Source organism: Cervus canadensis, chromosome 10, assembly GCF_019320065.1.
Source record: "Cervus canadensis isolate Bull #8, Minnesota chromosome 10, ASM1932006v1, whole genome shotgun sequence".
Lineage (NCBI taxonomy): Eukaryota > Metazoa > Chordata > Mammalia > Artiodactyla > Cervidae > Cervus > Cervus canadensis.
Window position 1 is genome coordinate 38,542,365 of NC_057395.1, and position 21,782 is coordinate 38,564,146.

General features: G+C 44.1%; 1 protein-coding gene across 8 annotated transcripts in view; it reads left to right on the forward strand.

Moving 5' to 3' along the window:
• The first annotated feature begins 2,789 nt into the window (after window positions 1-2,789).
• The window catches only part of MKX (mohawk homeobox), a 69,705-nt gene continuing 50,712 nt past the window's right edge, over window positions 2,790-21,782 (forward strand). The window contains exons 1-5 of one of the 8 annotated variants that reach the window (XM_043479559.1): window positions 2,790-2,911; window positions 5,410-5,676; window positions 7,323-7,482; window positions 16,115-16,268; window positions 16,700-17,035. In XM_043479559.1, coding sequence (XP_043335494.1) covers window positions 5,489-5,676; window positions 7,323-7,482; window positions 16,115-16,268; window positions 16,700-17,035 — 838 coding nt within the window. In that variant the 5' untranslated portion in view covers window positions 2,790-2,911; window positions 5,410-5,488. Of the gene's footprint in view, window positions 2,912-3,040; window positions 3,268-3,443; window positions 3,584-3,722; window positions 3,831-4,314; window positions 4,441-4,895; window positions 5,099-5,237; window positions 5,260-5,409; window positions 5,677-7,322; window positions 7,483-16,114; window positions 16,269-16,699; window positions 17,036-21,782 lie in introns of those variants that run through there. The other 7 variants (XM_043479565.1, XM_043479558.1, XM_043479560.1 and 4 more) reach the window with 7 other exon arrangements.

Consider the following 21,782-nt stretch of genomic DNA (forward strand, 5'->3'; position numbering starts at 1 on the left):
CTCTTGGCTGTTGCCTCTCAGAAATGTGACTGGGTGGAGCTGGCTGAAGGGGAACTTTCACTTGTACTGTTTTGATGTTTGAGAGTGCATTTATGGAGAAGGCCCTCTGAGGGAGTTTATTCTGTACTGTGTATGCAGTTACAGTTATATTATAAAGAAAGCAAAAATGAGATATTTCGGGGTCATCCATCCTCCTAGTTTGCTCAGGATGTCTCTGCAGCTGGTTCTCTGGCTGCTTGCTCTGTTGTTTCACTTACCCACTCCAGTGTGTATCTTTACAAGTCAAACTGGCCAAGTGTGAGGAGGACCGGCTATTTGTTCATAAATTTACTACGTTATACTATTTGGCTGGGGAGCAACAGTTATTCCCTGGCTTTGTAATTCATTACATTGCTTATAAGTAATAATTGAAAGAGAATTTAAAAGCAATATTAGTTTCAAAAACTTTGACCAATAATTGTTCTGAAGTGTCAGGTTCCTTGGTAACATACCAAAAGGCTTAACATGAAGACTTCTTATTTTTTTCTTTATTAGAAATTTCAAATTACTTACATTTATAACTACACTCAAAGTTCAATAGGATGGATGAAGATTTCTGCCAAATGCTCTTACTTAACATTTTTCTAGTTTTAGCAATAGCAATTGTTACTTGCACATTAAAAAAAAAATCTTAGTAGCATAAGGCAAGTTTGTGGAAAACTTAAAATCTGTATTTTACATGTTAGTAAATTCAGGCTAAACCAACATCAGATTAATTATAATTAAGATTAGGGTTCAAGTTTTGTGACTTGTGGCCTAAGTTTTGGGTTTTTTCCCCACATGTGACCAATATCCACAAACTACATACACTTTCTTAAATCTTCTGATAGTTCTTTCTAAAACTGAAAGTTTTACTTCGGAGGATTATAAAACAGTATTTCATATACTGGAGATTGGAATATAGCATAAGAAATTGAGTAATATTCATTTTAGAAAAAGGTGAAATTTAAGATGATAAATGCATCTGTACTGTGGATTAAAAGAAGGAATTTCTCTCTTGCATAGATGACACTTGCAAAAATAAAATTCTTGTCTATCACACAGTACACACTCACTTGTATATTACAGAGGAATTCTCCACACTATTTCACTTTAAAATGGATCCTCCACTGTTCTTTCATTTTTAAAATGGATTCTAATTATTAGGCTACAGTCTAAAGGAATTACCATGTATTAATTTTTCAGTGACTTAATTTGAGACTGAGGTGTATGCTATTCCTATGACAAAAACATTTTGCAGAAAGACTTTTTGCTGTGTATATCAGATTTATGATGATCTTACATGTAAAAATGCCTCAAAAAGTCAAAATCCTCCAAATACATTTTACATTTGAGTAAATACAGTTAAGACTAAACAATGAAATTCACTTGTCCTCTACTAGACTAAATACTACAAGAAACAGTTAGGTAAGCAGTAGAATACTGTGAAATTGCAAGCAACTGCATGCATGCCTGGTGCCTTATCCAGCACAGCTGACCAAAATATATATCAGAGGGGCGTGTTACAGCCGATTCAATTCCATTATATATGGCTGATGACCACCATCAGTCACAGAGTCCTTTGAAGAGAACCAGCCTCTTCTTCCTATGAATTATAAACTGGATCTGCTTTTGTTGTGAAACTTATTCGCTGCAAGTCAATGGCTGAAATCTTATGGTGTATCCTTGACTTCAAGTCCCCACCGCGAGGTCTGTAGACCCACGACTTCACTGAACCCACCCTACAGAAGTCAAGTGCAGCGCCCGGGGCAAGATGCGAGAGTGCCACAACCGCAAACTGTGCGATAAAAGAGAACCAAGGGCATCACGAAACGGGAACAACTGGTAATATTTGTCTGCCGGATGCACACAAATTTAAACCAGCGCCCCTCTCTGCTTTAGACTGTGGCCAGGGCACAGTCGCGTATTTCAGGGGATAACATAATGGAAAATTCGGGGGTGATCAGTGCTGGAAACAATGGCTTTAGTGTACGTTTTAACTACTTCCAGCCACATTAAAAGGAAGAGGCTTGTAGGGCCACCGCGCCAGGCTGGCCAGCCACCTTTAGGGGAGAAAAGAACAAATGATCTCATAACTGTCAAGCTTGGGGGAAATCTACTTTCGCTCTTAAAAAAAAAAAAAAAGAAAAGTGTCGCTGCCGCAGTGGGGCCCGAGGCGAGAACGCGCGCGACGTGGCGCGCTTCGCGCCGTGGGGCCATACGGGTTGCCAGAAGCCTCGAACTTCCATAGTACCTAAACCACAGCTTTCGTTCCTCTATTTGAGGCGATGGTGGGAAGGCAAGTTTCACCTGTAAGAGAATCTGATAGGAGTCTCTCTCTCCTTGCATTGTGTCCAGGCTCGGGGTCCTTCCGAGTTCCATCCCCTTTGCTCCACGCAGGTCCTGGCCCCGCACTCGCCGCCTCTTCCACACCTGGGTCGCCGTGGGTTGCGCACCTGGGTCCGCCTTGACCCCGCCTAGCCTCCCTCCTTTCCAGCGCTGGCCCTGGAAGGTGACTCGTGCCTGACTTGGAGGCAGCCAGGACCGCAGAAGCCCAAGGACACGAGAAAAGGGCGCAAACATCTTCTGCGATCCGCTCTCACGCGTTAGAGGCACAAATCGAGCTCTAACTAACCTCACTCCAGCTCATCGCGAGGGGAAAAAAGTCGGGGGAGGGGGGCGTCGCAGGGCCCTCTCCTGCCTAGCCACGCGTGGCGAAATTTCCGGCGCTCGGGCCAGCGAGAGCACAAGATGCGCACCGCAGCCGCCCAGCTCCAGAGCCTGAGCCGGGAGCTACTGCATCTTCTCCAATCGCACCCCGAAGGGAGAAGGAAATCGCCCCTTTTGTTCCCTGCCCACGAGGCCGAGGGATCTGGGAGCCGGGCCCGACTGGGTAGGAATCGCGGGCCGGGGGATCCCCGGCGGCGCCGGCTGCGGCAGCTCCTCGGCGGCGAGGGTTAACAGAGGTCCCTGCGGTGGCTTCCTCTCGCTGGCCCGGGAACGTGTATACCGCGCCCGCAGGATGTTCGCCGGCTGGGCTGGGCAGTCAGGAAACATGAGAAGGCCTCGCTATTCCTGTTCCCGGGCCGCGCGCGCCCGTCCGGGTAAATAAAGCCGCGACGCTGGCGGTGGCGGCGGTGAGCGCGCCGGAGCCCGCGCGGAGAACATGCGGCGGGGATGGGAGCGCGCCTAGCCTCGACGCGGGAGAGCCAGCCGCTCTGCCGCCGGCCGCGGGCCCCACCGCGACAGGTACAGCCCCGGCCGCGCCGTCCCCGCGCGGAGTCGCGGGAAGGCAGGCTCCCTCCCCTCTCCAGAAGCCCCTTCCCTCGGCGCCCGGCGCTTGGAGCTCCCGGCCCTTCCCCCACCTCCCTCCGAGGTCCTTCGGGGACGCGCCGGGGAGGGGGGTGGCGGGCGGTGGTGGTGGCGGCCGAGGCTGGCCGGATGGGCTTCGAGGAGTCGGAGAGCCCACCTGGCTGTGCCCCCTTTGCTTAAAATTGTTCGCGGGGGTTGGGCGGGGCGGATCCGAAGGGAGGGCGCTCCCCAAGCCACAGTGGAGGGAATCTGGGTAAGTGGGGGAGCGCGGGATCCGAAAGGCGGCGACGGGGACCGCGCAGGGCCCCCGGGGAGGGTTAGGAGCTGCAATTCACACGCCCCCGGACGTCGGGGACCCAGCTCTCGGCCCTTTGCCGCGCTGGGATCTGTAGTGAGGACCTCCGTACGGGCTTGGGGCAGCGGGGAGGGTCGGCAAGGCGAAACTCGCGGCGCAATGGCCAGGGAAAACACGCCGTCGCACACAGGAGGACAGGGCTGAGGTGGGGACAGACGCGGGCCGGGAACGGGTGTGCTTCCCAAACAGAGCAGCCTGGACGCAAATCACTAAGTACACAGATTGTAAAAGAAAAACAAGGCGCGTCCGGACAGGGGAACATGGGCCGCGAGCGCGTATGTCCGCTTTCCCCGCTGCTGGCTGAGGCTGTCTGAACCTCAGACGTACCTGTGTGAGTCGGAGGGCTCGGCCCTGCGGTACAGCGGGCAGCCGGCAGAGGTCTGACTCCACCTCTCCACGAACACTGCAGGGAGCTGAAGTTAACCGCTGCGGTCACGACCCTAAACATCGCGCGTGGCCGCTGCTGCGGTGGCCCGAGGGCGGGGCGGGGGCGTTGGCGAGCGTGGGCACCCGGCGTGTGTGCCTGGGGGTGGTTGCCCTCGGTGGGGCCGGACGGGGTGAGGGGATGCGGATCGCGAAGCGGGGGCGGCTCGGAAGCCACGCGAGCTGTACCCCCCTCCTCCCCAGGCGCGAGGCGAGGAGGTGCGGCGGCTGCGCGCCTCCGGGCGGCCACCCGGCTGCCCCCGGGCGAAGCGGACCGGCCCGCGAGGCTCAAGCGCGGCGGGCAGAGGCTCCCGGCGGTCGCGACCCGGGAGGTGAGCTGCGGACTTTTCCCCGCAAGCTCTGTGGAGCGCGGACCGCGACGCCTTTCCCCCGCTCTTTTAACATCGTTTGCAACTTCTGCACTGGTTCCCTGAGACCCCAGAAAGGGGTGGGAGGGAAAGGACTCCGAGCTCGCGGCTCGCGCCCGCGCTGCGGAAGAGGACAGCGCTGACAACCAGCTCTGGAGGGCCGGGACTCGGGCGCGTTTGACCTGCCCGGACCCTGCGCATCCGGGGCGGCGGGAGGGGTGGCAGGAGCCTCGAGGGAGGGCCGTTTAACTCCCTGAGGCCACTTAACTTTCTATCTGTGGAATCTGCTAACTTTCCCTGCCCTCACCCCGCCCCCCACCCCAAGGGCTGTAGCTGGAAAAAAAAAAAAAAGGACGCAGAGGTTTCAGCCAAACCACCCAGGATCTAGCAAACAAGCAAATCCCTGAAATCCTGTTATGCGCTGGGACTCATTAACTGGGGCTGGCGGAAGCGGTCGTTCGTGGTACCCCCAATTTTTCCTTTCTTCCAACCCTTCCTGACGAGCCCGAGTGGGAGCTCTGGGAGGCTTTAGTCTCCGGTTGTGATTGAAGAATCACGCACGGCCCCGCGTTGTCCTCCCCCGCTTTCCGGAGTGTGCATCATCCAGATTAAAGGCAACTCTGTAAGGCTTGTTTAGGAATCACTTTCCTTTGTCAGGCGGGTAAACTGTTTCTGGCTGACATTCCTTGCGGGCTGGGAAGGCAGGGCAGAGAGGAGGGTGGGTACCAGTCCCGGGAGTGCTCGGGGGCGGTGACCCGGGTTACCCGGGAGCGGTGTAACCAGGTAGGGGAAGGCGGGAGTCCCCGGGTTCAGGTGCCGCGGCGTCGCTGCTCCCTGGGCTCCGCAGCCCCGCGCCAAGGCCAGCTTCGGACTTGGGACGCTCCCGAGTGTGAGCACTGTCAGCGAGTAATGTGATTCATCTTTATCTCCTAGAACCCGAGCCCTGCGGAGCTCCTGGCGGCCCGGTCCCAAGGCGCTGCGGCCGCGCCGCGCGCCCTTGCCTGCCCGCGCCATGAACACCATCGTCTTCAATAAGCTCAGCGGCGCTGTGCTTTTTGAGGACCGCGGGGCTCCGGAGCGGGATCGGGGCGGCCGGCCCTACGGCGGCGTCCTGGACAGTCCCCACGCTCGCCCCGAGGTGGGCATTACGGACGGCCCGCCCCTCAAGGACAACCTGGGCCTGAGACACCGGAGGACCGGGTAAGCTCACCCTCCCGGGTCCCCTGCCCGCCGGCTGCCGGGAGAGGTGGGGACAGAGAGACGCGGGCGCGCTGGTGCCAACCCGGGCGTGCGGGTCAGGGGCCCAGAGTTTCCTGGGAGGACAGTTCTCCGGCACCCAGTTTCGTACATTCTCATTTTAAGATACTAGTTTTTCTAAGTAAGGGGGGCGGGGGGAGGGGAGGGGATCGATTCGTTAGACCAGCTCAAAGGAGGCTCGCTGGAAGCGGAGGACTCCTGAAAGTGCCCTTGAGTGCTCTGAATCCTGGACCTCAGGGATGGGGGTGGGGGTGACTTGTCCCTCTCCGGACCGTTGTGCAGTTGCGCGGCTGAGGATGAGGCAGAAAGGCCTGCTTAGGGTGCACGAGCACGGGGCAGGGTCAGGCAGTCGGGGCTCCCCCCGGTCAGGCCAGCCCCGTGGGCTTCCCTATCTTGTGTCACGACAGGGCCTTGCATCGGCCAAGGTGTTTGGGAAGGTCGGCTCTGCGCAGGACGCCCAGGATGCGCGCGCGGCTCGGCGGGGTCCGCCGCGAGCCCGGAGGGTGGGTGCCGCGGGGCCTGGGTTTCGGTTTAGCGGGCCGAGGGCTGCGGGTGGGGTGGGAGGCGCGCAAGAGCTCGCAGGCCGCCAGCTGCTCCGGTGCAGAGGCCGTCTGCGGCCCCGCCACGTCCGGGCGACTCCGGGAGCGCCCCGCGGGGTGGGGCGAGGAGGGCGGCGGGCGGCCGTGCTGGCCGGTCCATCTGAGAGATTGCATCAGCTGCTTGTTCTGCGGCGTTGCCTGTTAGTGAAGTAGAGATCAGGTTTCGTCAAAATGTTACTACCAGTCCTCACGGATGGAATTGGATTTCAAAGAGTTTAAAGAGGCAAAAGCCCTGGAGGCTGCGGCGCAGGCGCGCGAGCTCGCGGAGCGGCCGGGACGCCCGGGCGGCGGCGCGGCGACCCCTCCCGGAGCCGCCGAGGAGCGCAGCGCCCAGCGCCCCGGCCCGCTCTCCCTCCTTGGAAAAAAACTCTTCCTGAGGTCTTTACACTTTAGCCGCTGGGACAGTCCTGTCCGTACTTTTAAGCTCTTCCTTATGTGGTGGAAAGTCCCCGACAGTGTTTTGGGTTACTTGTTTGTTACTTGTTTTGTTTTTTCCAGTTCAGCATCTTTCCTCCACAAACCCTTTCTTGGACAGTGTCCCCTTTACCCGGAGGATCCAAGGATATAGGGAGAGTTCGCAGAGGAACCAGGGCAAGGGGCGGCCATCACCCCCTCGCTTTATTCCCACCGTCCATTGGCGACCTTTGACCAGCGGCGGGGCTTGAGTCCCTGAAAGAATGTTCTTGGCGTGTGTACACGACCCGCGCGCGAGGCCCGGGCCCCTGGAGGGACAGCCCTGCTGCGCAGATCTGACCACCTAACCCTCCAGCCTCTCGCTTCAGGATCTCTCCCCGCCCCCCCCCCCCCTTTCAGTATAAAGCTGGTGGCCTTGTCCTGTGACTCCCAGGCCATCTGCGCCCTGGCACCTCTAAAGCCTCCTCCACGTCCGCGCGCGCGGGACAGGGGTCCACACTGAGACGCGTGCAGACGCGACCCTCGGGGTCGCGGAGGAGGGCGCGGCTCACGGCCCCTCCTCTCTCGCTGTCCCAGGGCCCGGCAGAACGGCGGGAAGGTGCGGCACAAGCGGCAGGCCCTGCAGGACATGGCGCGACCCCTGAAGCAGTGGTTGTACAAGCACCGCGACAACCCGTATCCCACCAAGACCGAGAAGATTCTCCTGGCGCTCGGCTCGCAGATGACGCTGGTGCAGGTAATCGGGGCCACGAGCCCCTGCCCCTCTCTTGGTGAGGCGAGGCCGGCGCGCAGGCCGCCTTTCTCTTCCCCGCTGCTGGGAAAGGACGGGCCGAGACCGGCCGGTCCGGATGCTCCTCTGGGTCCTCCGGCCTGTGGGTGATGCAAGGCGGGCACAGGGCAGAGCGCTGATGCGGGAAGAGCCTCCGGGTTTCCTCCCATCTTATCTCAGTTTGGTCCGGGAGGGATTGTGTGGTGTTCGTTAGGGAGAGCAGTGAAAAGTCAAGTGCGGACTTATGAGAAGGTGTACAGATTCTATGCAAGTATAGATGGCTACGGATGGACTACCCCAGCGGTGATTTTCAAACTTGTGTACGCATCAGACTCACCAGGAGAACTTGTTGAAACACGCATTGCTGCGCCCCACCCGGAGTTTCTGGTAGTCCTTGGGCGAGAACGATAATTTGCATTCTAACAAGTTATTGGGGGTGATGCTGAAACCACACTTTGAAAACCAGGCAGAAAGACACCCCACATCAGGGCCCCATGTTAAAGGTCAAGTACAGGATAACTTTTAACCATTCTTGACAGAGCTAGGAGGTGGATTGGAAAGGCAAGAAGTGGATTTGGGATTTTCTTTTCTTTTTCTTCTTTTTTAATAAATGACACCCAGGGCATTAGCTAGAATCCACACAGTTTTGCCGCTGTTTATCTTTCTACTCAGGCTAAAATGAGGCAGATTTCAAATGTCAGGGTTACTTGTTCAAGTGTAGAGAAATGGTGTGAGTTTGTTGCCAATCTAGTGAATTACATTTGACAAGTTTTTCCCCTCCATAGTATCACAAGCTTGGGTGACATGGATAGAGCCCTTATCAGCCTTGTGTAGATGATGTAATCAAGGCAGGAAGAAGTTGTGTTCCAAGGGGTAGGGAAGGCCTGGAAATAATGTAATTCTATATCAAATGCTCTTTCCATCACACAAGTTTTCTTTCATAAATGTAGTTAAGATAAACTTTTATGCATCAAACAAAGCATTTAACTGAGAAAAAGAGGAGGAGGAGGAGGAGCTAAATGAGCCAATAAATCTCATGCATAATGTAGCGCTGCATCACTGCATCATGAAATTTTGGTCATTCTGTGAAAGTTACAGTGAAAACCCCCAAATAGCAGGGAATATTTAACTATTAGATAACAAAGATTTCTTTCCAGAGTGTAAGACTGTCCTTTTAGGAATTACTAGAAAGTTTGACAAAGCATGAAAATTGACTTGTATTCAGCCTTATTAAAACTGTAATATGCATTTTCTGCTTATTTTCAGAGTATGATTGTAGAGAAAAACATCTGTTTTGCTTTATATTAACAGGCAATAGTATTAATAGTGATTTGCTGCAGCACTGGAGGGGAAAATTAATTTAGTGTTCTTGGCTTAATATCTGTTTAACATAAAACTATGATTTTTTATTTTAACATAAACTAGTGATGTTCAAAATTAGTTTTTAAATAAGTTATTCCAATCAGAAAAACTTGACTTAAGAAAACAAATGCATGTGTTCAGATTTCAGTTTAACCTGGTATGCTATTTATTTTGAAAATACACTACTTTATAGAGCTGTATGAATATTTCACTCTGATGTCAACAGTAAAGCATTAGATTATTGATTATATAGTTCCATATTTAATACTTGCCATTCTTTCAGACACAAAGCAAAAAATGTTTATGACATATTTAGGACATTTTTAAACATGAAATGTATTTGTCATTAGCAGAGACATTTAAATTTTTATGTGCAGTAGTTTTTTGAGCTGCAATGGAAATAGTTATTTTTTAATACAAAATTAAATTGTTTTCTACCTGAAATGGTCATTCAGATGCAGTTAACAATTCTTTTTGTGTTAAGATCTTGGAAAAATTATTGCATTTTTCTAATTTACCTGAAGTTTTTATACATGTATGAAAAATTTTGCCATTATTTTTTCTATTTCACTATAGTCTTCAGAAAATAAAATGCCCACAAATATGTAATTTTTGAATGGGGCAGAGGTACTTATTTATAATTATAATTGATACCCATTTAATGATTTCCAAATTTTATAGTAAATGAAGTTGGTTTCTAGAATATTAAAGTGATAAATGGAAAAATTCAAAATGTATAGAATGACCAAGGGACCCTTATATAGCATTCAGTTTGGATCTAGTTATTCTCAATTAGGCACAATGGAATGTCTATTGAAGAAAATATGTATATTTATGAATATAAGGAGTCTGTATAAGTCAGACATGTATTAAACATCCAAAACAAATTTTGACTCTGTGGAAACCAAATAAATTATGTCAATGCCTTTTACTTCTGGGGGAAAAATGTCAAGCTGTGATCTGAATAAAGCTTCTTGAGCCCTGGAAATCAGACTTCTGTTTCAGGAGTCAGGTTCTCCCACTGAATCAATTTCTCCTATTCACTCAGCCTTCTTGACAAGAGTGATCATGTCTTATCCATCTTCATCTTCCCATTTCACCCCAGTCCAGTACTTCCCATGTAGTAAACTCTTCATACGTGTTTGAATAGGTCTTAATTGGGGAATACTGCTGGAATCACCATGTGACTTATCCAGACATATTTCTGAAAACTGGAGAATGTCTTGAAATCAGAGGAAGATATTCTGGTTTGAAAATTTATCTCATTGTAGGAAATACATGGAGAGCAGCAGAAAATGAATGAATTATCTTTAATGACGCATGTTAGTTCTACAGAACAAGCATGTAACCAACCTTATTATTTTTAGTTTATCTAGAAATATGTCATATTTTGTGTCTATAGACAAATATGGAATATTTCCTTTATTTCTGGCTCCAGACTATATTTTTTGTTTATTATAATACTTCTTATCTCTGCTTCTCATAATTTATATTAAGTTGTCAGCGTAGTTATTTATTCATTAACTGCAAGAGTGTCATAATTTTGAAAATTTCTTTTGCACTTAATATTTCCTTTTTGATTGTGTGGTCAAACTCTCAAACTTTTCATAAGAAGTGCTTTTGCCTTATTTTGCTACTCTGAAGAGTGTAAAACCTGGTTGGTCATCTCCATTAAGCCTAGAAACAAAAAGCTGAAACTTTAATGGAGGGAATGTTTTAAGATCACATAAGTTACTTTTTCCGATAAATAGAAGCTCTAAAGGGCATTAAACAAGACTACGTTTTGTTCATCCCTGGAAGATGAAGCAGAGAGAGATATTTACGCAAACTTCATCTTTTTCCACCCACTAGACTTGGCAACTTGTCTTAATTAGTTATAACTCTTTGTGTTATTAATCTGCCATCTTCCTAATAAGATATAAGGATTTTTATAAAAAATTAACAGGAAGATGATTTGTGTGCGTGTTTTGACTTTTACCAACCAAAACAATTCCATAGTGCTTATTTCCTATGACTGACCATTGTTCAAACATTGTGAAAATACACTCTCTACTCTCAAAATATAAACAACTTTATTGTGGAATAACAAGTGTGTGATTGGGGTTTTGTGTTATTGTAGGATATGGAGCTTACCCAGGCAGTAACTGACTCTGAAGAAGTTTTTCAAAGAAAGGCAGATGAGGGCTGTACCTGGTGTCAGGATTTCCCATTGCTTATGCATGTATATTTAAAAAATATTTTTTTCTGGATTATAAGAGTGAAATGATTGTTTTTTTTTCAGATAACAATACAGAGTGCAATGCAAGTAGAGTTTGAGACTGTATTTAGTGATTGGATGTTAATGCTCCCTTCACTTAACTGAAGTGAAGTGAAGTGAATTGAAAGTTGCTCAGTCATGTCCAACTCTTTGCGACCCCATGGCCTATACAGTCCATGGAATTCTCCAGCCCAGAATACTGGAGTGGGTAGCCTTTCCCTTCTCCAGGGGATCTTCCCAACCCAGCGAGAGAGAACCCAGGTCTCCCGCATTGCAGGTGGATTCTTTACCAGCTGAGCCACAAGGGAAGCCCAACAATACTGGAGTGGGTAGCCTGTCCCTTCTCCAGCGGATCTTCCTGACCCAGGAATTGAACCAGGGTCTCCTGCATTGCAGGGAGATTCTTACCAACTGAGCTATCAGGGAAGCCATACACTTATAGTAGATGTTCCAAATTCCTGTCATATAGCCATGTATCATTTGGTGAAATCTGCTATATTGCAAGATATTGTCTCCATGTTGACATAGCTTTTGCTTAGTATTGAATGTGTCTGCTGAGATATGTGTGCAGTTATCAACTGCAAGGCTTATGGCTACTGTTAAATTTTCAACAAAATCTCAGATTGGTCCTGCATTCTTTTTTTTTTTTTTTGACATTCTGGGTCTTTGTTGCTATGCGTGGGCTTTCTCTAGTTGCAGTGAGCGGGAGCTATTCTCTATTTGTGGTGCACAGGCTTCTCTTTACAGTGGTTTCTCGTTTCAGAGCACAGGCTCTAGGGTACTCTGGCTTCAGTAGTTGCCAAGTATGGTCTTAGTTGCCTTGAGGCAAATGGGATCTTCCTGGACCAGGGATCGAACCCACGTCCCCTATATTGGCAGGCAGATTTCTTAACCACTGGACCATCAGGGAAGTCCTCTTCTGTATTAGTTTAAGTGTTAAACTACATGATGTAGAAAGGAGGTGTTCAATATTTCAGTAGAGTGACTGAGTATAAGTTAATTCTGTGCGTTCAAAGGTAGACAGATACCAGAATATCCCCTTGGGTTTACCATAATGATTGCTCTGCCAATATGAATGTAAACACTTCAGTTAGAGTAGGATGAAAATGACTTAGTTTTTCTTCCAGCTTCTAGATATTTGGTTTTCTAAGCTTTCCCTATAAAATACAGTGTTTTTAAAAGCTCTGAGTTTGACGTTAAAATGCTGTTGCAGCACCTAGCCTTGGTAAGGAGGCTTGTTGCATGTAAAATAGAATTTCAAGAGAATTTGAATGATAACCTGAAGGAATCCATAGAAAGTTAAGTGTGGCAAATTTGAACTGGTGTTTTCACCTTCAGTGAAACAGAGGGCCTTTGCATCAATTAATCGGGAAAAAACTTGAGAAATGATACTTATGCAGATTTGTTCGCCACCTATCGTCTGCTGTTCGTATGACTTAACACAGGAGGATATTAAACACCCCCAACTATATACAGTCATTAAGGCTGTACTGTAAATTTCTGATAATAAAACATTGGCAGAGTAAATGTGTTAGTAGATTGGGTGCCAGTCAGACTTCTGAAATCAGTTTAGAAAGAACCTATTAGACACCAGCAAACCTTTATGGAAAATCTTCTGGTGTATGATTAATATACTCTGGTAAGAACTATGAATAGGTAAAACATAAAAAAAATGTGATTACTGTATATGAAAATCTAGTCAGTCCCACCATGACATTTAAGGGTTCCTATTTTTGTATGTTAGAATTATAAGTGTATTGATTTTTTTAAATAAGAAGTCCATTGCATTTTAATAAAAACATGAAGAGTTTCATAAGAATTGGATTTTACACTATGTGGTACAATTTGTTGGTTGTATTAAGAGTTAAGATCAGTTAAGATTTAAGATTAGCCTCTGAATTATATGGTGTTTAGTAGAGAAAGTAACAAAAAATTTCTGGAGTTGGATTCTTTTAAGTGACGTGGCAAAGGGGAAGTTGCAGGCTGTCCTGTGTGAGAGGAGCAGAGAAGGACATTAAACACCCCTCTGTGATTGCTGAAGGAAGTGGTGGTCAAGGGCAGAAGGTAGGTTGGTACCAACCATAAAGGAGATAGATTAATACTTGTGTAGGAGAGTGTGGACAATAATTTGCAGATTTTAATTTTCAGAGCTGGCAAGGATGTCAGGAACCATGAAATTCTGAAAAATTGAATGACTTACCTAAACTCACATAGCCTGTTTTTGGCAAAGTCAAAAGAGGAAACCGAGTCTCTTTCTGTTACACCACAGTTGGAGGATAACAGGACATGAATGAGGATTTGAAGATGTTAAGTAATTAAATCACAACAGTGCATCATCACTTGAATTTGAAGATCCATTCACGTGGGCAGAAAGAAAGATAAGGAAGTTCAAAAAATAATGTTCTAAAAAAAAAAATAATAATAATAATGTTCTAAGTGTTCCAGTTAGTACTGATGAGGACATGGACGAACATTTTGGCCATGACTTGGAGACTAGAGAGAGGTTTGAGAAAAAATTGAGCAGGCATTTCATGCCTCCATAGTGCAGGTTCACCCGTGTGTCATAATTAATCTCTTCACTGCGAGTCCTTCTGTGTGTGTAGGGGACAAAGTTTATTCATTCCTAGCACTTAACACCATGGCATACAAGACCTTCTCAGTGTGTGTTTGTTGAATGAATAGCCCCAGAGGTTTTCGGTTTGTAGAGGTTGGAGGAGATGGAGAATTTGAAGTCAGGCTAAAACCATAGTAATAATAGCACAGTTTGGCAGGAAGAGTGGTTGGTAGTGTCTAAGGCTTCTGAAATGCCATGGTGAGATGTTACACCACTGCTCATAAATTTGAGGACAGTCATCATTACTTAAGACAGAAAGGTAGGTTAACATTGAACATATGTATATTATATATGAATTGAATATATATGTTATGTATGATATGGTTTGTGTGTATATAAACTGGGATAGACTACCTTGTTTTACCCACGGGGGAAAAAAGAAAAATAAGTTATTGTTTTTTTTTTAAAGTAGGATTCACCACAGGTTCATTAAATAATTAAGGCTTGAGTAATGTGCAAAAAAAAAAAAAAGTGTATTTATAGACTAAATGTTAAAAAAAAAAAAGAAAAGAAATTCCAGAGCAAGTACCACCACACAAACCGTTAATATACTGTGGGATCATGTTATAGAAAAAATTGACAGAAAGACATAATCTTCTTTCCACATTTCATCCTTTTAAAGGCAAATATTAGCCTTTCAGGTTTTTAATATCTATATATTTGGATGAGAACATGATATTTAAAAAGAAATGTCAAGTGTCATTTTAGCCTCTAGAAATTGTGTCCAGCCCTTTGCGAAACTGTGTCCAGCTCTTTGCGACCCCATGGACTGTTGTCTGCCAGGCTCCTCTATCCATGGGATTTTCCAGGCAAGAATACCGGAGAGGGTAACCATTCCCTTCTCAGGGGATCTTCCCGACCCAGGGATTGAACCCAGGTCCTCTGCATTGCAGGCAGATTCTTTACCATCTGAGCCACCAGGGAAGCCCTCCAGAAATCCAGCAGCACCTTAAACAAAAACAACGGGACTAACTTTATTTTGCAGTATTCATTTCTTTGCCATCACCTATTTAGAAGCACTTAATTTTTAGCTTAAAGCTGGGTGTTATTTGGCCTTTTCTCTCTCTACTTGTCTGATTGCTTTATCTCTGCTTTGCCAGTTGCTACCTCCTTAATTGCTAGAGGTTTCCAGGGTTTGTTCCTTGACTCTCTTTTCATTCTAACTACTGTCACAACCTCAGCTCTCACTTCTGTGCATTTGACCCAAATCTGATCTTCCTTGCCCTTGAATCTCAGATGGCCTTTTTATTTTCTCACTGCATATTTCACCTGTATGCTTTTCTGGTACCTCAAACTATAAACGTTCCCAGACCAAACCCATCATTTCACCCTCAAACAATTCTTTCTTCCTCAGAATGGCACTGTCTTCTCTTCTTATATAAGTTTGATAACTCAAGGGCATCTCTAATTCTTCCCTCTTATTTATCTCCCATAATGTCTCTGTAATTTGATTTCTATTGTTCCAAGTCTGTACTGGAAACACACTTCCCCGCCATTATCCCTGACATATTCCTTCAAAGTCTAGCTTCACGAACTCTTGAGTCACATGAAAGTAACCTCTCTTTCTGTTTCATTGCTGTAAGATTTTATTTTAATGCATCTTAAGCCATTTATCACCTTCTTTCCTATATTAGAATTATTTTTTTGAGTTATAGTTGATTTACAATTTGTTAATTACCAAGATGATTCCGTTATAGACATATATGTATGTATTCTGTTTATATATTACAGACATGTATATATGTATTATGTTTATATGTTATAGACATATATGTATTCTGTTATAGACATATATATATGTATTCCTTGATTCTTTTTTTATTTCATTGTTTGGTTCACTTGTGTCACTTTTTGGGTTCCACATAGAACTGATATCATATGGTAGTTGTCTTTCTTTTTCTGACTTACTTCACTTAGTTTGATTATCTCTGGGTCCATCCATGTGGTTGCAAATTGCATTTTTCTTTCTTATGGCTGAGTAATATTCCATTGGGTGTATGTACCATATCTTCCTTATCCATTTCTCTGTTGATGGACATTTAAGTTGCTTCCGTGTCTTGGCAATGGTGAATAGATTTTAGAGTTATTTGTGTATTCTCCTACCTCTCTTACTAGCTTCAAAATTTTAGGGCAAAGTCCTTTAATATTTTTTTATTCCCAGGATATAGCTAGTTCTCAGTCTGTACAGTAAGGGCTCAGCACATTTGTTGAATGAATGAATGAACAGATATGAATTCTAGTACTGTCATGTCTGAGAATATGTAATGATCAGAGATTATGAGAGAGGCTTAGGTCCTTTCTGGGAAAGTAACTGTATGATGGATAATTTTTTATGTTGTGTTAACTGAGAAATAAAACCTTTTTAGGTGTCAAATTGGTTTGCTAATGCAAGACGTCGGCTTAAGAATACTGTTCGACAGCCAGATTTAAGCTGGGCCTTAAGAATAAAGTTATACAACAAGTATGTTCAAGGGAATGCTGAGCGGCTCAGTGTGAGCAGTGATGACTCCTGTTCTGAAGGTTTGTTAACATTTTTATCTTGCTTTCTTTACTCTGCCTCTGTAAGGAGACATTCACCTCAATTCCTATTTCTAAGGTCGATCCCACAAAACATAATGCTGTCATAATGGTTCTTTTTTATTGTACAAGGTAACTTGACTTTTATAATACTATAAATGACCAGCCAGATTATGGCTGTTTCCTCTTGTTCATAGATTTATCATGTGTCAGAATAACATTTTCTGTGAAGTTTATTAACATTAAAATGCCAAAGGGAGAAATTACTTAGATTCCTGTTTTTCTTTGCCTAAAAATTAATTTTAAATATCAAAGATAACTTTACACACTTTAAATATTCTTCCTACATGTATATTTTAAATCACTAAATATAACAATTGGGTGTCTGGGGAAAAGTACGTGTAAGAACTTCCTAGTGGTATTTTCCTTCTTAGATGGAGAAAACCCTCCACGAAACCACATGAATGATGGAGGCTATAATAATCCAGTTCACCATCCCGTGATTAAAAGTGAGAGCTCAGTCATAAAGGCTGGAGTCCGGCCAGAGTCACGAGCCAGTGAGGACTACGTATCACCCCCCAAATACAAGAGCAGCTTGTTGAATCGTTACCTTAACGACTCTTTGAGACACGTCATGGTCACAAATGCGGCCATGATGGGAAAGACAAGGCAAAGAAACCATTCGGGATCTTTTAGTTCCAATGAGTTTGAGGAGGAGTTGGTATCTCCCTCGTCGTCAGAAACGGAAGGCAACTTTGTCTATCGCACAGGTAAGTCTGTGCTTTTCGTGATAACCTTGTTTAAACAGAATGAAGGCTGCAGCAGAGGGCTTTTTTCTACAGGTGTCAAGACATAATTTTTATAGCCAGCACATCAGATTTGCACGTATGGCCCACAGTTCAATTTGAAAGCTTTCGTTTTGTTCTTCATTAGCAGTTAACGCTTGTTAGCAGATGATGGTCTACTGGGAAGTTTTCATCCTCAATGAAGATCTTCAATCTTAGCAATAAACATACTTAGAGGAGATAAATGTTGGCTTTAAGAATAAATTATAATGGAGGAATGTCCCAGATCATAACCAGCCATGCAAATATTTTGTATTCCATCTTTTCTCTTAAATTCTTTGACTGCTTATATTGATGGAAAATGAATATAAACTAGCATGGGTCGGCGAGATGTTTGTGAAGGAAAAGTGGCTTAAATTGCTTTGGAAATCTTACTTTTATTTCTGAAAAACACAAGTAGGGCTGATAAATAGCTTTGAAATCTTTACTTTTAGTTCAGAAAAAATGAATCAATTTCCACCTGTCGTCAGCTTTCAGATGGAGTGGCAAGCTTGGTAAAATTTTCTATCTTGACTTCAGTTCCCCCAGAACTTTGCATGTAAAGAGTGTTTGAGCAAGTTTGCTTTAGGACAAAGGATTGTGTGTGTTCTACATCTGGTATAGGTAGAGTCCACGTCCTGAAAATGCCAGGCAGTGAGATTTAGAAATGTTACCCCGGGAATTAGCTTCAGGAAGTGTGGAGTCCAGCCGTATTATGTCACAGATAAGAAAGCCCAGACAAAAAACAGATAGCTAGTGACTTTCCTATAGATCAGCAGTGCTGCTGAGCCTGCACCAGGGGTCCGAGGAATGTAATTACTGCTAGACTGCTGTTATTATTACACATGTTGTCACCAGTCACTAATTGAATATTTGTGATATACTGGGTTCTATGCTAAATAATATGCATGTACTACTACCTTGAGTCCTTATAATATCAAGAAGCTTGATATATAAACAATAGAGCTTTATAAAGACATTTAAAGTCGGTCTGCTGAATATATCCTTAAGGCTAGTCATAAATCTGATTTTCAAGTGTCTACAAATATGTACAAGATACACTATCTATGAGGATTCAGAAGATGTCTCAGTACATTTTTAATGACTTAATCTCATTTTCTGTTTGTATCTCCAACTCCGACAATGAAAACATTTCCAGACACTCAGAAATACATAGGCTTGTAAGTAATAATTGTGTCTAGGAAGAAGTGAAACATACAATAAAAGATAATTTAGCCAAAAACAAAAAAGTTCAAACTATCTGTTAATACCTAACTGATGTGGCCAGACCAGAACTTGTAATTCAGAATGTTTATTTTCAGAAAAAGGAAAAAAAAAAAATCAAGTCATTCAAGTACAGATAATTGAAAAAGGAATAAACAGAAAACAAAAAATGGTAAAATAAATACTGAAAAACAGATAAATAAATCAAGAGTTGGCTCTTTGAAGTCAGTAGTAAAAGAAATAAGCAAAAATTAACTCAAAGTTGGAAGTGAGAAAGAGGATATAGCAGTCAACATATTTTTGATTAAAATAATATTTTAAAAAATTATTATAAAGTACTACACACAATCGTTTGACAGTATACCGTATGCAGATGTATGGATAAAGTGTATTATCTACACAAATTGTTAATTCATAGTAAGAAAAGTTTTTTTTTTTTTTTTGTAAGAAAAGTTTTAAATGACTGCTAATGCAGGAAAAATTAAGGTTTTTAGTAAACTCGGTTCCCAAATGCTTGATAAAGCCATTGGATTTCTTTTTCAAACTTTAAAGAAATAATTAATTCCTATGCTTTGTATATGTTTCTGGAACATATAAAAACATAGGAAGTAAAAAATGTAAATGTTTTCCTAACCTCCAACCAGATTAAGACAGCATAAGGTCAAAATTTTTATTTGTGGTACTGATACTGACTATGAAACAATGTAGGAAATATTGATAATCATCTAATGTTAAGTGGAAAAATTTTAATTGAGGATGCCCTGAATATGACAAGTGTGTATGGACAAGACAAGAAAGATAAAAACAATAAAAATTACGGTTGAATGAGGTGGGGGTAATTGAGATCTGTTCTTTAAAATTTTTTTTCTTTTTCTTGTAAATTTATGTTGCCCAGTAAAAACAATATCATGTGCCTGTGAAATTTTCCCAGCATGTGTGGGTCTTCTGAAAATGCAAGCTCTTTTCAAAGGTGACAAAATATAAAATCAGAGAGGGACTAACATCTTGTACAGTCGATGCTTTTCAAAGTGAAATAGCCTGGCCATTTATTTTTATTAAAGCATTCCAGATGCACTTGGTTCGGGTTATGGACTATTCATTTGCCAAATTCTATTTTTAAATAAAAACCTATCTTTTAGTTATGCAAGCAGTGAGATCACAGCCTAGACACGTAAGCTTCTGGTTTCTTGTGCATGTGTATAAGCTTTAAAAGAACAGAATAAAATTGTAGAATTTGTGGATGGAAAATGAAGCAAGAGCGGTTGGTCTAAGACTGGTCTACTAAATTTCAGACCAAAACACCAAATGACTGTCTTCTGTGAAAACTGACAATATTGCTGCAGTTGTAGCTGGGTTAGCAGTCATGCATGAGTAGTAGAACAGGGAATTTCAATAAATACTTTCTGAGAAACTGCTTTGGTTTTCCCTGGCACACAGGCTTGTTCTGAATTTCTTCAGTTCTTTCTGATTATATCTTTTTTCCTCACCTAAACAGCAAACTTCTAAGACTGCTATTGAACACCCCTTCTCCCACCCTTGCTGTATAGGAGTAGGTGACCTACTCAGAAGAGATGACCTTTAAATACAATTTATTGCTTTATCTGTGCTTAAAATTGTATCCATTTCTTCTACCCATTTTTGTAAGACAGCTGCAATCTCATGATGCATTTCATTAAATATATGGAGGCAAAAAGCCAAGTGAAAGAAAGAGTTGGTTTTTGGAAGGGTAATCACTGAATTTCATTTCCCTTGTTAAATTCTAGGAGGGAGAAGTCTGGGAGATCATAAAGCAGTAATCCTAATTGAAGATATTACTAGACACCATCCAAGTAGATACAAACATGTTTTTTTATTTTATTTTATGTAGATATTAAATATTTCTCTGTAATCTGCAATCACCCACATCATGTAGGAAAAAAAGACATTTTTTCAAGGGCATAGCAGGCTATCAATAAGTATTCTGACGGCTTCCCTGGTGGCTCTGATGGTAAAGAACCCGCCTGCCAATGCAGAAGACAAAAGACATGCAGGTTCGATCCCTGGGTTGGAAACGTCCCCTGGAGAAGGAAGTGGCAACCCACTCCAGTATTCTTGCCTGGAAAATTCCATGGACAGAGGAACCTGGTAGGCCATACAGTTCATGGGGTCGCAAAGAATCAGACATGACTGAGCGCTCTCTCTCTCTCTCTCTCTCTCACACACACACACACACACACACACACACACACAAGTATTCTAACAGCAGCAATCATAACATAAGAATTGATCAGAATTATTAACGTTATTCCTTCTAAATAGAATTAAGTAATATGCAAGAAAATCTAGCCACTTGGTCTCATTTGTTCAATGAAGTTATCTAAATTAAAATTACAGTCCTCTTCATCATGTTAGGTTAAGTGTTAGTCGCTCAGGCATGTCCAATTCTTTGTAACCCCATGAACTGTAACCAGGCTCCTCTGTCCATGGAATTCTCCAAGCAAGCATACTGGAGTGGGTTGCCATTCCAATGGTAATTTTCAGATATTGGGTAGAGTGACTTCCCATTGCAAACTGCCCTTCAGGTCTCTAGTCTTTGGATGGGCCTGTTCTCAGAGATATCAGGATAAGGGCTGTAGCTTCATGCCCACTTCCATTCCTCTTGACTCAGTAGTTGAGCTTCTCCAAATGGGACCATCTGTGAACATCTGTAGCATCTTCCAGAGGGTGTCCTCCATAGAGCCTTTTCTAACTTGGATTCAAGTTTAATTTACCCTCCAAACCAAGCCTGTTAAATCTTCTTCAGTGAAGAAGAGAGGAGTCACTTCTAAGAGGTATGCTTGATGAGGGGAAGGACAGGCAAGTCTTGAAATAAAATGTGTGAACCTCCCTGCTCTGTTGCTGGACAAGTTCCTATCCTGCTGTTTCTTTCCGCAGCTCACAAGTGATCAGCTTATAAATGGCTAGTACATGCTAATGGTTACTCTCTGAGCCCCACTGCCTCCCCAGTACATAATTCATAAATTTACTCTGCTCCCTAAAGCCTGAATGTTTCAACTTCATCTTATTAAATTGCCTGGAATCCTTCTTAATTATACACATCTGGTATAGCAAAAACATAATGGTGGATAGAACTCTTTTCTATATTAGTGTGAATTAACCAGGTTAGCTTTCCCTCCACTTGATGAAGGTGAATATCCCGGAAGCAGTGGAGATTTTGATGGAAAGAAGAAAGAAATCATTTATTCCGTAAACCAGTCTCTTTGGGAGGAAATGGCCATTTGAATGGCCTGCAAAATGAGGGAACTAGGGATTTTGGTTACTGGGGAAAGACAAACGAAGCAGCAGAAAGTAAATCTGGGAGGACACAACGCTAAATGCCATTTCCAAATTTTGTTCTTGGCTAACGATGACCCCAGGAGGTGGGGAGTGGGGGGTTGTGGTGGAGATGTTCTTTTTTCGCTGTCTTCCTGCACACTCGTGTACTTTAGAA